Below are 14,142 nucleotides of genomic sequence, written 5' to 3'. Positions count from 1 at the left end.
GACTTGGCTAAATGTAAACAAAAGGTTCATTGACCTCATAAAATGTAAACAAAGGGGTCATTGACCCTGGAAAAACGTAAACAATAAGGTCATTGTCCTCATAATGTAAACAAAAGGTTCATTGACCTCATAAAATGTAAACAAAAGGGTCATTGAACCCCAAATGTAAACAAAGGTTGTGGACTTGGCTAAATATAAAAAAATGGTTGTGGACTTCGCTAAATATCAAATAGGTTGTGGACTTGGCTAAATGTAAACAAAAGGTTCATTGACCTCATAAAATGTAAACAAAGGGGTCATTGACCCTGGAAAAACGTAAACAATAAGGTCATTGACCTCATAATGTAAACAAAGGGTTCATTGACCTCATAAAATGTAAACAAAAGGGTCATTGAACCCCAAATGTAAACAAAGGTTGTGGACTTGGCTAAATATAAAAAATGGTTGTGGACTTCGCTAAATCTAAAATAGGTTGTGGACTTGGCTAAATGTAAACAAAAGATTCATTGACCTCATAAAATGTAAACAAAGGGGTCATTGACCCTGGAAAACGTAAACAATAAGGTCATTGACCTCATAATGTAAACAAAGGGTTCATTGACCTCATAAAATGTAAACAAAAGGGTCATTGAACCCCAAATGTAAACAAAGGTTGTGGACTTGGCTAAATATAAAAAATGGTTGTGGACTTCGCTAAATCTAAAATAGGTTGTGGACTTGGCTAAATGTAAACAAAAGGTTCATTGACCTCATAAAATGTAAACAAAGGGGTCATTGACCCTGGAAAAACGTAAACAATAAGGTCATTGTCCTCATAATGTAAACAAAAGGTTCATTGACCTCATAAAATGTAAACAAAAGGGTCATTGAACCCCAAATGTAAACAAAGGTTGTGGACTTGGCTAAATATAAAAAATGGTTGTGGACTTCGCTAAATCTAAAATAGGTTGTGGACTTGGCTAAATGTAAACAAAAGGTTCATTGACCTCATAAAATGTAAACAAAGGGGTCATTGACCTTGGCAAAATGTAAACAATAAGGTCACTGACTTCACAATGTAAACAAAGTTGCACACGTTCACTTTTTTCCAATAAATTGCTCATTTTTGGAATCGCTGATAGCGAACCAGTATAAATTATGGATGCCATACAAACTGATCAATCGATACCAAGTTTAAGTTTTTTTTGTTTCTAACAAAATTCTTTTTAAATATTTGTTTTCAAAAATTTTTTATTTATTTAATTTTTATAGTTATAATTGAATATGTTTGAAAATCATAGCATCCCTCATGTTTAGCAACATTATGACCCCTGTTACAAATTGTCACACGAGTAAATGTTGCGTAAACATGTTTTCAAAACAAATGTGCTGCCTTATCGACTATATGTCAAAAACCTGCTTTGCCGATTCAAGTAAAATAACAATCAAAATTGACAATTTTGCTGCGCTTCACTCCGCTCTTTTGTTTAATAAACAAAAAAATCCAAATAAACATTACGCGTCTGATGTATTACAAAAAAAAGTAACAAAATTTTGATATACAGATTATAGTTGATTGTAAAAGCGCGCAAACTTGCAATTTGCTATGTTGCGTTGCATACGTTTCGGTGAGGTGTTGCTAGATGAGACTTTCCGGACATTTTTAATATGTAATCAGTGCCAGGCGGAATTCGTGGAAGTGCCGGAGTTTCGTGTGCATATTGCGACCACCTCCTGCGGAGAGCGGCTATTTAAGGAAAATGTAATTGGCTTAAAATTTGGTGCCGCACAAGTCACGCGCACCAGCAAAGAAAAAACAGTGAGTGCACAAGGGAGTGCGTTCTTTTTGGTTTAAAATAAAATTAAATTGATTATTTGCTTTTAGTATTTGTTGTATAATCCAGCGGATGTGCAATTAGCTACCACAGAGACGGTGATTAACAGCGCTACAACATCAGCAGAAGGTGGCGACGATGCCTACTTAGATTTAATGAAAATAGAAGAAGAACTACTCGATCCGCGTTGGTACACAGATATTGCAAGTGCACAAACTGAAGTGGCTAGTCCACAAGTTGCTACAACAATATCAGGCGCGGCTAATGCCAATAAACCGATGGAATATAAAGAACTCGTAGAGGCTGTGGGACCGTATGTCCAGTTTAAAGAAAACGCCTCAAAAAGAAAACCCAGCAGCATTGTGGTGAGACGTTTTCCCAATAAGTCTGATAATCCTGCTGCTGCTAAAAAAAATCCAGTATTACAAACGAAACTTGAGCAAAGCAACGACCAAAAAACGGTACGTTTGCTGAATCCTGCAGTGAAACGAAAACTTGATATGGCACCAAAGCAGGTGCAATTTAATGATAAAGCGACTGTAAAATATGTAATTAATGAGAAATTATGTACGAATTCTGCGGCAATAACTGAAGAAATATCGCTAAATAATGGCGCGGTGGTAAAGCGCCGTAAAACGATAAATATACCCACGGAGCATACGAGTGTGCGGCAAGACCTGCAGGAGCAGGCCATTAGGCGAAGTTCAGATGTACCAAAAAGTACAATCGGAATGACCGCAGTACGTAAGACTGTTACGCAAGCAACAAATGCAGTTGGAGCTAACAAAACTGCAAAATCGCACAATATCACTACTGCGCCGGCTGTAGCAAGTTCAAAGATTGCTCCCGCAACAAAATTGGTATCAACAGCTGTACCTAAAACCGACGCAGCAGTACCGAACAAAGGCCTGTTGCCTCAAACGCGTGCTATAGCTAAACAAATGAATGGCAAAAATCAAGCAATCAACTCCAATTTGCTGGTTAAAAATCCTAACACATACGCCAGAGCTAACACGAATGGTATAACAAGCGAAAAACCGCTACCAAATCGAACCACATCCGTATCTGTCAACAAAGTAGTACCAGCAGCTATCAAACCACAACCACGTACTGTTACTACATCGGGCGTAGGAGCAACACAAGCGGCAGCCGTCGCGTCTTTGAAGCAAACAGCACCACCCGCACTAGCACCCTTATCAAGTAGTAATCCCACTGCCACTGCTCAACAGAAAACCAATGATATATTAAACAAACTACAGACGCGCGGCTTGCAGGTGAAACGCACGCAGCCGCCCGTCACGACATTGGTCAACACAAGTCAACAGAAGAAAACGATGGAGCTGCTGCAAAAACTGCAATCCAAGGGCATGAAGGTGAAAATACTCAATGGCAAGGAGGCGGTGTGTGCAAGTGCCAGCAACAATTTGCCAACCACTGCAGTGAGCGATGCGAAAATCTTGTGCAACGTGGGAAGTGCCGCGTTGGCGCTGGTCAAACCAAATAAGACGATTTTAAACAATAAGCTCATAATTAAGAAAGTAAAGTAGTAGTAATGGTAGTAAAGTAGAATTTTACTACGTTTTGTCGATAACCGTTAGGCTGTTTTTTTTTTTTTTTAACAAAAGCAGATTTTAGATATTTATTTATCCGCCAACAAATTTTGTTTCAAAAACGTATTCATTAGAACTGAAAAAAAAAAATTCGAATAATCTATGTAATTTCCTTTATGTATTAGTTTCGTATTAATATTTTTTTAAATTATAATTCATTATGTAATGCTTAATATTTAAGCAAACAAATATGCGTCACTAAATGTTTACTGTTCTCATCTATGTTGAATAACATATTAACATATGTATGTATGTCTGTATTTATGTTCACTCAGCTTCGTTTGCCGCAGCTGAGCAGAAATATTTGAAAATAAATCGTTTTCAAAAACTTGATTAAGAAAATAAAAGTGTTTGGTATTGGGAAATGAAAGCAAATCTGCAGCGTTGGATTGTGGCAAGTACCTTTTGACAATGGCTTAGGTCCAAGAAATGTTTTTTATGCCATTTCACCTACTTACTTTTCCTTATGCTTTAACTCTCAAAGTGTTCAGACATAGTTCCAAAGGTTTTGGAGAGTTATACGACTAAGAATTGTAATCTCAACAGCATTCTTTAATGATAAGTTTTATGCTGATACAACAACAACACAACGCTACTACTAAAACGTACAACTTTTTAACCGATATTATACACAAACAGATTTATTATATTGTAAACAATCACGGCTGCAATGACAGCTTGGAAAATGGTCTATCTAAAAGCACTTTACTCAACGTTGCGGTATTTGCTATGCTCACAGCTTCACCTATATTGCCGCTATCCGCAGCCATGCCGCCTTCCGGTGTAACGGAGTTGCGTACCAATTCACGCAGACTTGCGGATATTTTCGCTGTTTTGGCAATAGCCTCTTGTCGACGTTGACGCTCTTCAATAAAACGTTGCGACTGCTCACATTTCTGCTGTATGTGCTCCTCTAGCTGGGCCAGCCGCTGGCGCTCCAACTGCTGCGCGTCGCGCCAGTGCTCCTCGTGCACCAACTCTTCCATGTGATTATCGTACCGTAACCGGCGTAGATAGCTATCCAGCATATTGGCGCGTATTAGCTCGGCGCGCTGCAAACGTTCGCTTAAACGTTCACAAATCTCTTGCTTTCGTAACTTTTCGTCGATTTGTTGCTCTTCCTGCTGCACAGCGACCGCCTCCGCGCGACGTAACTCCTCACAACGACGCTGACACGCCGCTATACCACGTTCAACTTTGAGCGCATCAAGTCGTCGTTTCGTGCTCATATCTTTTTGTTGCAATGCTTCGCGCAAGCGTCGCAGTTCGCTCAAATCGCGCTGCGCAATTTCGTTTAGGCGCGCCTTTGTCAACAAATAATCTTGAAATTGCTTGTCACGTATCGCGCGTTTGTACTCCTCCATTTGCGCGCACTTGAATAGTTCGCGTTCGTAACGCTCATTTTCCCAGTATTTGCGCGCCAACCAGGCATTCTCTTTGGCAATGGCGCGTTCGGTGCGCTTATGCACCATACGATTTAGTATGCGTCTATCATGTGCTGGTACTTGTTGGTAAGCGGCGCGTACTGTGGGCACCAAGCAAAGGCTTGCCATGGACGCGCACAGCTTTTGTGAAGTTAGCGATGATGACAATTGCGTCTCGTCACTGGCTTGCTGGTTGCTCTTCGATTTTACAGCGCAACGCGGCAGTGTATGGGAATGTTGGAGCGTACTGGTGTCTGCATGTTCCACCGTTGCTAAGGTTTGCTTAAGCGCACTGACGCCGTTCACTTGTAGTGAGGTCATTGCATCGTCATCCTCATCGTCGTTGAGCGCGCTCAACAATTCCTGCAAGATTTTACAATCGCGCGTGTAGTATGCGGCGCGTTTAGCGGCCGGACCAACCGATGTTGTAATTAAAGGTGTTGGGCTGCGACTGCGCAGGCTACATACACTTTTGGAGCGCTTTACCGAAGCCGCAGCGTTTCGCTTTGGCACTGCGCCATTCTTGTAGTGGGCCGCCGCAGCTGGACTTGTACGCGCGGAATGTGTTGGCGTGTTTTTGGCGCTTTTGGATTTTAGTGTTATTGTTGATGTGGCTTGTGTACTGGAAGGCTTCGTTAAATTACCGTTAGATGTTGTAACGGTGTTGTTTTTTCTTCTGGCAGCTCTAGATTTACGCATCGAACGCTTTTTACAAATATTCTGTTCAATGGAAGTGGTGGAACGCGTCACTTCAGTTGGCCGTGTATTTTGTATTGCTGAAACTTCTAGTTGCTCTAGTGCGTGCACGTCACGTTCTAGCCCCTCATTTTTGCACTTGTTATCGATTTTTTCGAAATGCTCACCACAGTTGAGTGGTTCTGTATTTAAGCTGCTACGATGTGAGCTGTAACAATCACAGTGGCAAATCTCGCAGCAGCTGTCACTTAAGTTCAATGAGTCAAGTTCGGCCAAGAGCCGCCAGTGCTGCTCCGCCGCCGTAGCTCTTGTCGTAGCGCGTCCATGCATAGCTTTACAAAGTTGCTCACCAACACTTCCCTTGTTTTTGCTCTCGACTTGGCACTTTGGCATTAAGAAAATATATCAGCTATTCAAAAGCCATTCGTCGGCTTTGCCATCTCCGCGCGCTTCCGTGCGACCTAAGGGAATTAGGTCACTATACCTTAGCTTTGTTTTTATTCTTTACAAAATCCAGTTATATATCGATTTCTTTCGCTTACGCCACTATTTTTGATCTTTTCAATCTGTCCATTTGCTACCGACTGTTTATCGGTCTTCTTTCATTCGCCACCAAAATTAAACGTTGAGTTTGTTTACTTTCTATTGATTGTGGCAAGCTTTTGGTATAGTTTCCATGGAGATCATTTGTAAGTTTTGACATATTATACCGCTGCTGCAACGGTATTTTGCTGTTGGTGTAGCTAAATTTCTTTACTCAGTTTTGGTGTTGCGGCTTTCAATTATATTTAAGCACATTAGAACATGATAATTTATTTCGCTTTTATTTCTAGAGAATATGCAGCTTACTATTAAATTTATTTCACAACAAAATATTTGTAATAACATAGTGTGATTTTAATTATGTAACAGTAGCAAAACTACTTTTGAAAAAGAAAACAGAATTGTAACTAATTTTCATTCAAAAACTACAAAACACATTCAAATCTACATAAGACTTTTGCAAGTGTGCTTAGATGTTTATTTATTATTAAAATATAAAATCAATAATTTATAAAGTTATACCAAAAGAAAAAATTGCAAAAGTATAGTAAGCTTCATTCCTTCCTTTTTTGACATATACCATACATACGTGTAGACATACTTAACTGCGTATTTCCAACGATTGGCTCTTGTCAATTTACATAAAATCAAAGTTACTCTCATCATACGGACGATTCCCACCCATGGGCACACCACCACCCGGTCCACCGCCCATTTGATTTGGTGGGCCGCCACCCATTTGCCCAACCACCGGACCGCCTGGGCCACCACCGCCACCCATTTGGGGTCGAAATTGATTGGCAGGCGCTGATTGTTGTTGCAGCAGCAATCGTAAGCCTGGATTGTTGCTCATCATTGGACGCACCATGCGTTGTTGCTGTTGTTGCTGCTGCTGTTGTTGCATGGCTGCTGCAGCTGCTGCCGCTGCAGCCACGGCGTGTGGTGAGACTTGCTGCATTTGTGCATTCGGTCCACCCATCATAGGCATGCGCTGCTGTGTTTGTTGTTGCAATAAGTTCATTTGCTGTTGATGCTGCTGCATTGGACCACCACCGACCATTTGATCGGAGAGCTGCATGCCGATCACCCCTGGTGGTGGTCCTCCTCCACCTGCTATGGGTCCACCTGGACCACCACCGGGTCCGCCCATTTGCATGTTCATTTGCTGAGCATATTGATTGTAGTTTTGTTGCTGTTGCTGCTGCTGCTGTTGTTGTTGTTGCTGCTGCTGCTGCTGTTGTTGTTGTTGCTGTTGTTCCATTTGATGTTGCACATCCATTGGTGTAGGTTTTTGCTGTTGTTGCGCCATTACGTTTGGTGGCAAACTATTTTGCATTTGACCTGTCGAAAAAATTTTATGTGAAATTAGAATGAGCGCCTACAGTTTATTGCTAATACCTTACCCATGGCATTCTGCATTTGTTGCTGTTGTTGTTGATGCTGCTGCTGTTGCTGGTGCTGTTGTTGCTGCTGCTGCTGTTGTTGTTGCTGTTGCTGTTGTCCATGACCCATTTGTTTCTGTTGTATAACCTTTCTGAGGCGTTCCACAAACATCGTCTGATTGTTGGGAATAAAGCCAAGAAAGGCGTTTTTCTCCTGCGTATATAGCAGAATTAGAACCTTTATTTCACAAGCTGGTCCAGAAGGGTTTGTAAAGTGTACGCAACCGGCAAAACCTGTGGCCATCACTTTGGAAAGTGTATCTAGCGCCTCGCATTGCGTGGGTTTAAATACCACCATTTTAGATTCTTTTAAGAACTGGCCACCAATATTGCCCACGAGGTGCTTCGGCATAAGTTGCATTAATAATTTTGGTGGCCAATTATCGGCCTTGATTTCGGGTTCGCCATCTTTGAAATTAGTGGCTACACTGCATTGTAAAGTTCGCGTTACTTTCTGTTGATCGGGTTTGGTCTTTTCATTCCACTCAAGAACACCGGACCAAATCTTGTCACGATCTCGAGGATGCGGAGCGGTATCATTACCACTAGTTCCGCCCGAAGTTGAGGAGACTGCCTGTTGCATGTTGCTGGGACCCGCTCCTTGTGCATTTTGGTTGGGACCCTGTCCGCCAGCATTGTTCATAGATTGTTGTTGTTGCTGTTGAGATTGATTCTGTTGTTGCTGTTGTTGTTGTTGTTGCTGCTGCTGCTGTTGTTGCTGCTGCTGTTGCTGTTGTTGTTGCTGTTGTTGTAGCTGTTGCTGTTGCATTTGCTGCAATTGTTGTTGCTGATGCTGATTCAACATTTGAATTCGCATTTGTTGTTGTTGTTGTGCCAATAATGGATTAACATTTTGGCCAGGTGGCGCACTGAGCTGTGAAATTAATGCCGAATTTTGATTTTGTCCAGGACCTATGGGGCCTTGTTGAGGACCACCCATAGGTCCACCTGGTCCCATACCAGGCGGCATACCTCCCGATCCGCCCATAAATGGAGCACGGGGTTGGCCAGGTTGTTGCTGTTGATTAGCTTGAAACATCCAACGATTCTGAGGATTTATGTTTACATTCGGCTGGAAGTTGGGATTTTGATTCTGATTTTGGTTCACAAACTGTTGTTGTTGCTGCATCAGTTGTTGAGGGGTTAATACGGAAGGTCCTCCTGGTCCTTGTTGAGATGGCAGTTGTTGATTTTGATTCATACTACCAACTGGATGCTGTGGTCCTTGTGATCCTTGAACAGGTCCTTGTGAGTTGTCGATTTGCATTGGCCCACCTTGTGGCTGCTGTTGTTGTTGTTGCATTTGTTGATTTCCTCCCGCTCCGACCGGTACAACCATTTGATTAGGCATAACTCCACCACCACCGCCAACATTGACCGTATTCGCATTTGGACTAGGAGGACGTTCCTTCAAATGATATCCTTTAAGAAGAACTAAGTGTCTAATATTTTTAGCGTAGTTTTTGGCAGCAACTGGTTGATCACCATCCGCTTTCATGAATAATTTGAATAACACTGGCATTTTACGTGGTGCTATTATGGAGAAATTAATTTTTCTTTCATGAAATAGTGTCGCTAATTGTTCCACTGTTTTTCCCATATGCTTCCAGCATTCCATTACAGGTGTGGAATATGGTGGACTATTGCAAATTAATATGCAATGGCGTTGTACATTTAAAGCATCAATCATTAGACGCGAACGGCGTTCCTTCATGTCTTCGAAACAACAATGGGCTGTAGCCAAGCCCTCACACATGTTTGCACAAGAATCCATGCCACCACCAACCAATGGCAATTGTTCAATAGTCTCCAACACTTGCTTCGGCCAAACAAATGGCCCGTATGTGGATACGGCAGGATCTAGTAAATTAGCAGCAGTGCGGTATATTACAATGCCATATTGCGTGGCATGCCGTTCGGAGATGAGGTATTCACCTTCATCCCCCTGCCAACCTTTTGTGAAATGTTCAATAGTAGGCACAATATAATTACTCTTCAACTCGTTCATGTAAGCGCCATTTACAGCGGTGGCTTCGATAACAAACACCACATCGGCTACTACGTCCAAATCCATATTCTGCATAATTATATCAAGGTAAAAATAATTTTCTCAATGAACACTACAAGTTTTTTCTTGACGCAAACTGCTCGAAAGTTTGGCCCACACAATCACAAGCACGCAACTTTCAATATTTAATGTGTTGGGACACCAAAATTCTATCAAATCATTTTTTAGTATTTCTATTTTCTTTTGTAATAACGCTTGAATACTAATTTACTAAACAATTGATGAAATGGTTTAGTTTGTGTATTTAGCAGAATGAAGAAATTTCACGTACACTTTTGTTCAACTGCTCTGCTTTTGCTCAAAACTAACCATTCACAATTACACAATAACAAGGTAATTCACCGGTAAATTAGCGTTGCCAGATGCCCTGTACATAGTTTACACGATAAGAAAAATGGTATACCATATATATATATATATATATTTTACTAAAACATAAATGTAATTACTAATTAGTAAATTAAATTTACAAAAAGAAATAGTAAAGTCATGGTGAATTGGTTGGTACAACTCTGGCGAACTAAACCGTTGCCGTTGCGAAAATTTAGAATTACAAAATACTTTACACAGTTACGTCAAGTAAATTATTTCAACGTCCATTAATATTATTTTAATCAGTTAAAGAAATAATATGTATTCAGTAAAATTATCATAAAATTATTAAATAAATTAAATTAAACATATATAAACATTGAAATACAACTCTGGCGAAAATCATCTGTTCTTAACAAAACAGATGCATTCGGCATGGAACATTCCATCTGGTGATACAGCTGTTTCGCTCATACTCACGTAAACCTCTTGCAAAAGCAAAAATCGAAACGGCAGCCATCTTTTTCCATGCTTTCTTAAGGCAACCGATTTCGGTCCGAAAACATGTGAGAATGACTGACACAACCCCGTTTCAGATTTCATGCAGCATACCATTTTCTTTTAGCCAAAGTATAATCAGCAGGCAACGAATTGACCACAACCAGCTGAAGACAGTGGCAGTGGCAGTCAGCGGCTAGAGCTGAAATGAAAATTCAGTTTGTTTCCAGTCGTCGTCTCGTCAATATTAAGTCAAAAACTTCTAATTCCTAAAGACACGTGTGGTCAGACGCAAGTAAGAAGTGAATATGAAAAACTTGATAAGTCAACAACGCGTTACTTGCGAATGCACTTACGATCAATTTGACAATTAATGTGTGGCGAGTTATGATATTTCTTGACTAATGTCTGTGTGCGTCTAAAATAATTTTGCAGTGCAAAAAAGTGTGGAAAAAACCACATAAAAACGAATAATTAGTGCAATTGTGTATGAATTGATTTCGAGTGCCGTGTATGCTTACAATTACATTTGGGTGAAAATTTTCTTTTTTATTACATTGTAGTGAACGAGAGAAATACTGTAGTAGCAGATTTTTCGCGGCAGACTTTGGATATCGTTGCATTTCGCTTGCACAGAAGTTAGTGGCGCGATAAACGTTTGTAATCGCGCTTCTATTATTTTATGCTAGAAAGAGGCAAATATAAGTAAATATACTTATGTAGTAAAGAGGTAAGTGCCATAGTTGTCGCATTCATGCTGGGTGTGCGAGTGAATTGGACAGGATTTAGTACTGTCTATTTTGTTTTTACGCCCCGCGTAGGGCCATCAGTTCATCATCGTTTTTGTTTTTGTTGCGTTCTTCAATATTTTGTTTTTGTTTTGCTTGCAATATTACGGCAATTGGTACATGAAATGTATGAAATTGGAAACGTATGAAAAGAAGGTGAAGCAGAGAAAGAAAGAGAAAATTGAGTGGATTTTTTTCAGAGAGCGTATAAACTTTTTCCCTCTCGTACAAATAAAAGCGAGAGTGAAAAGAGCTTTTGTAGATTTTCTGCACCCCCTGAAGGTTACGTATTTAGCGCACTGGAGGAAAGTTTACATTTCTTTTACGTTCCCGTACACACATATGTACATAATGTATATGGGTATATATTACGGGATGTGGTAAGTATTTCTGCTACTTGAGTGTTTCGGGAAAAGTTAATAGTTGGCTAAGGGTTTGTTGATGCACACATTTTCTGTTTATTTAGTGCACAATGATAGAAGGGATAGGAGTGATAAGCGTCAAAATAAATACAAAGTGATAACGTTTGTTTAATGTGTATGAAACGCACAATCGTGAAAATTATTAATACTGACTCAATGAAATTTTCCATGATAGATATTTAATTAATGATAAAATTGTATAAGTGTAAAAACTACGGACAACAAATAGACATATATTTTTTTTAAAGCTGTAATTGCCTTAATATTCTCACAGCTCAGTATTTGCCATAAATCAGTTACACACAAGCCATAAATTCTAGTTAGCGATGCCACCGCAATACCCACCGCCGCTAACAGCAATTGGCTGCCTACCACAATATCTCGAAGGCCAATAAACAATCAGAAACGTGCTATGCCAATGAGGTAGGTGAGTACGAATTTTCATCTGTAGCCCTTTCAACTACTCTGAAAACCACTAACCGCCCGTTGGTTAGTCGATACCGTAACTCCATTTGGCCAATAACATTTCTATGAGCTGCCATTCAAAACTTTTGATATATTACACAGCCGGCAGCGGTAAGAAAGTGAGCACACTCCTTCGGCTATAGTTACGTTGCTGAGGCATAGCAAGTATAGTACTTACAAGTACAACAATTACAATAGCATCGCACGTGAACGAAAAGTCATTTTAAAATGCAATAAAATGTTGAAACCACCAAAGAGGCGATAAAAAAAAAAAGTAGTGTGCTGTATAGTAAGTATGGTGTACTTCTAGGGAACAATTGCGTGCAAAAAAGTGCCAACTCAGCCAAATATTCGGTGAATGGTAAAAATAAAACAATATATTTTTCAAGTGACAGTTGCCAGTAGATTGCTGAAAAACGAGAGTAGTACTAGTCGTTATTTGTAGGGAAGATATGGTTTTTGCCCCCCAAAATATTGTGTGCTGTCGGTAGTTGTGCAACTTGTTCGTGGTGTAGTAGCAACAGTTCCCTGTAAAGTTTGTAAATTAGTTCTACAAGCAGCATTCACGTTCATTTTGTGAATTTTTTATTGTTTACATTCTTAACTTTCTTTGCGCTACGAAAAAGTATACGAAACGGTGCTTACGATTTCGGCTTATACATATGTAAGTAAACACGAGGCGACTTATAACATAATTTGAGGCATGTACACCCATCTTAAGCTGCATAAAAGTCCCACTTACGAACATGAAAACGCTGGAAATGGTCAAGCTTGCTTCAAAACTGCAACACTTAACACACCGGAAGTATCGAAATTCCATAATTTTCAGTAGTTCGACTCCCAAATATTAAAATAAAACCCTGCCTCCCAGTGAATGGCGTACTTGGAGTCAAGCCACCACCCATTTCAGACGAAGAATTGCCTCGCGAATCTTGACTGACCCTTGCGCAATTTCGTTCTGGATATTGTATCAGGTTAAACTCTTTTCTATCCAGAATCGACCTCGATGTACAAAATATACATACCTATGTGTGTATGTTCTGCATGCAAAGAGTACCCGCATGACCCTAACCACTTCTTTGCATGCCCAATAAATCCCACTCATCTAACAGTTCTACTGTTTAACTACATGAGGTTACAGAGAGTTACCGTATACACATACCATATAGATAGCCAGTCGTCATTGTTAGCTTTTTCATCGCCAAAGATAAACTCCAACGCGGTCAACAAATGTAGGAAGGCTTTAAGCTCACTGGCAGGTCAACTCTATTTATCGATAATTTGAGTTCCCGGCCATAGGAACTTTTCCAGTCATAGGAACTTATAGACTTACAGCCACCTTAACGAGGCATTGCCTATTTGGAGAACACGCATTTAAAATGGTTCTGCCTCATAATATTTTCCGTAGCTGCAAACTTGAGTGTAAGTAAGGAAACGGCTGTACACTACCTCTGCGAGTGCTCAGCTCTATCATAATCCGGATGTAGAACTCTTGGAATCCATCAGGTACCAAATCTACAAAAACATAGCGGAGATAAGTAGTTTAATTGCGGGCACCAAATGGTTTGAACACAACATTTAAAGGTCTTACGAATAGTGTATCAACGAATTGAGGCCGTAAGGGCGACACTCTTACCTACCTAACACCTATCTCACTATGATTCGACCCCATCGAAACAGCACATTTCCTTGGTCTCCTGTTAAACGATATCGTTGGCAACTAACCTTCAAACTTGCCACCCAAGCATAGTCTAGATAAACGCTACAATCAAAGATTTTACTTATTGCACTAGTTTAAAAATTCTTATATATGTGTGTACGTATGTTCCTATGTGTGTAAAAAAGATTCAATTAAATATTATGGAATCGCAACAACAATATAAAGCAATAACCATCTACAGTTAAAGTTATATTGGTGTTAATAATGACAGCTATCATTAAAATAAAAGTTTCACGTTGCATGCAAATATCGCACAAACTAAATTGGACGAACAAAGTGCGACAGTGAAAGGTAAAACCATGCACGTATCAATGCTCATACATACACATACACACATGCA

General features: G+C 40.1%; 4 protein-coding genes across 4 annotated transcripts in view; 2 read left to right on the top strand and 2 right to left on the bottom strand.

Moving 5' to 3' along the window:
• Positions 1 to 1,416: 1,416 nt before the first annotated feature.
• LOC106621179 (uncharacterized) lies at positions 1,417 to 3,771 on the top strand. The gene is made up of 2 exons (XM_014239920.3): positions 1,417 to 1,798; positions 1,865 to 3,771. Exons 1-2 carry the CDS (start codon positions 1,586 to 1,588, stop codon positions 3,359 to 3,361), a joined length of 1,710 nt encoding a protein of 569 aa, XP_014095395.2. The 5' UTR covers positions 1,417 to 1,585; the 3' UTR covers positions 3,362 to 3,771.
• A 184-nt stretch (positions 3,772 to 3,955) lies between these two features.
• Positions 3,956 to 6,441, bottom strand: LOC106621180 (coiled-coil domain-containing protein 177). Its single transcript, XM_014239921.3, has one exon. It carries the CDS (start codon positions 5,935 to 5,937, stop codon positions 4,084 to 4,086), a length of 1,854 nt encoding a protein of 617 aa, XP_014095396.2. The 5' UTR covers positions 5,938 to 6,441; the 3' UTR covers positions 3,956 to 4,083.
• A 110-nt stretch (positions 6,442 to 6,551) lies between these two features.
• On the bottom strand, positions 6,552 to 9,905 carry MED25 (Mediator complex subunit 25). Its single transcript, XM_014239924.3, has 2 exons — positions 7,491 to 9,905; positions 6,552 to 7,428 (listed from the first exon to the last, which is right to left on the bottom strand). The coding sequence occupies exons 1-2, from the start codon at positions 9,610 to 9,612 to the stop codon at positions 6,725 to 6,727; spliced, it is 2,826 nt and encodes a 941-aa protein (XP_014095399.2). The 5' UTR covers positions 9,613 to 9,905; the 3' UTR covers positions 6,552 to 6,724.
• A 638-nt stretch (positions 9,906 to 10,543) lies between these two features.
• Positions 10,544 to 14,142, top strand: part of bin3 (bicoid-interacting protein 3) — a 110,999-nt gene continuing 107,400 nt past the window's right edge. The window contains exon 1 of the mRNA XM_036374574.2: positions 10,544 to 11,137. The gene's annotated coding sequence lies outside the window, so the exon portion shown is untranslated. The remainder of the gene's footprint in view (positions 11,138 to 14,142) is intronic.

This window comes from Bactrocera oleae, chromosome 4, assembly GCF_042242935.1.
Source record: "Bactrocera oleae isolate idBacOlea1 chromosome 4, idBacOlea1, whole genome shotgun sequence".
Taxonomy (NCBI): domain Eukaryota; kingdom Metazoa; phylum Arthropoda; class Insecta; order Diptera; family Tephritidae; genus Bactrocera; species Bactrocera oleae.
This window is presented reverse-complemented; position numbering and strand designations above follow the sequence as displayed.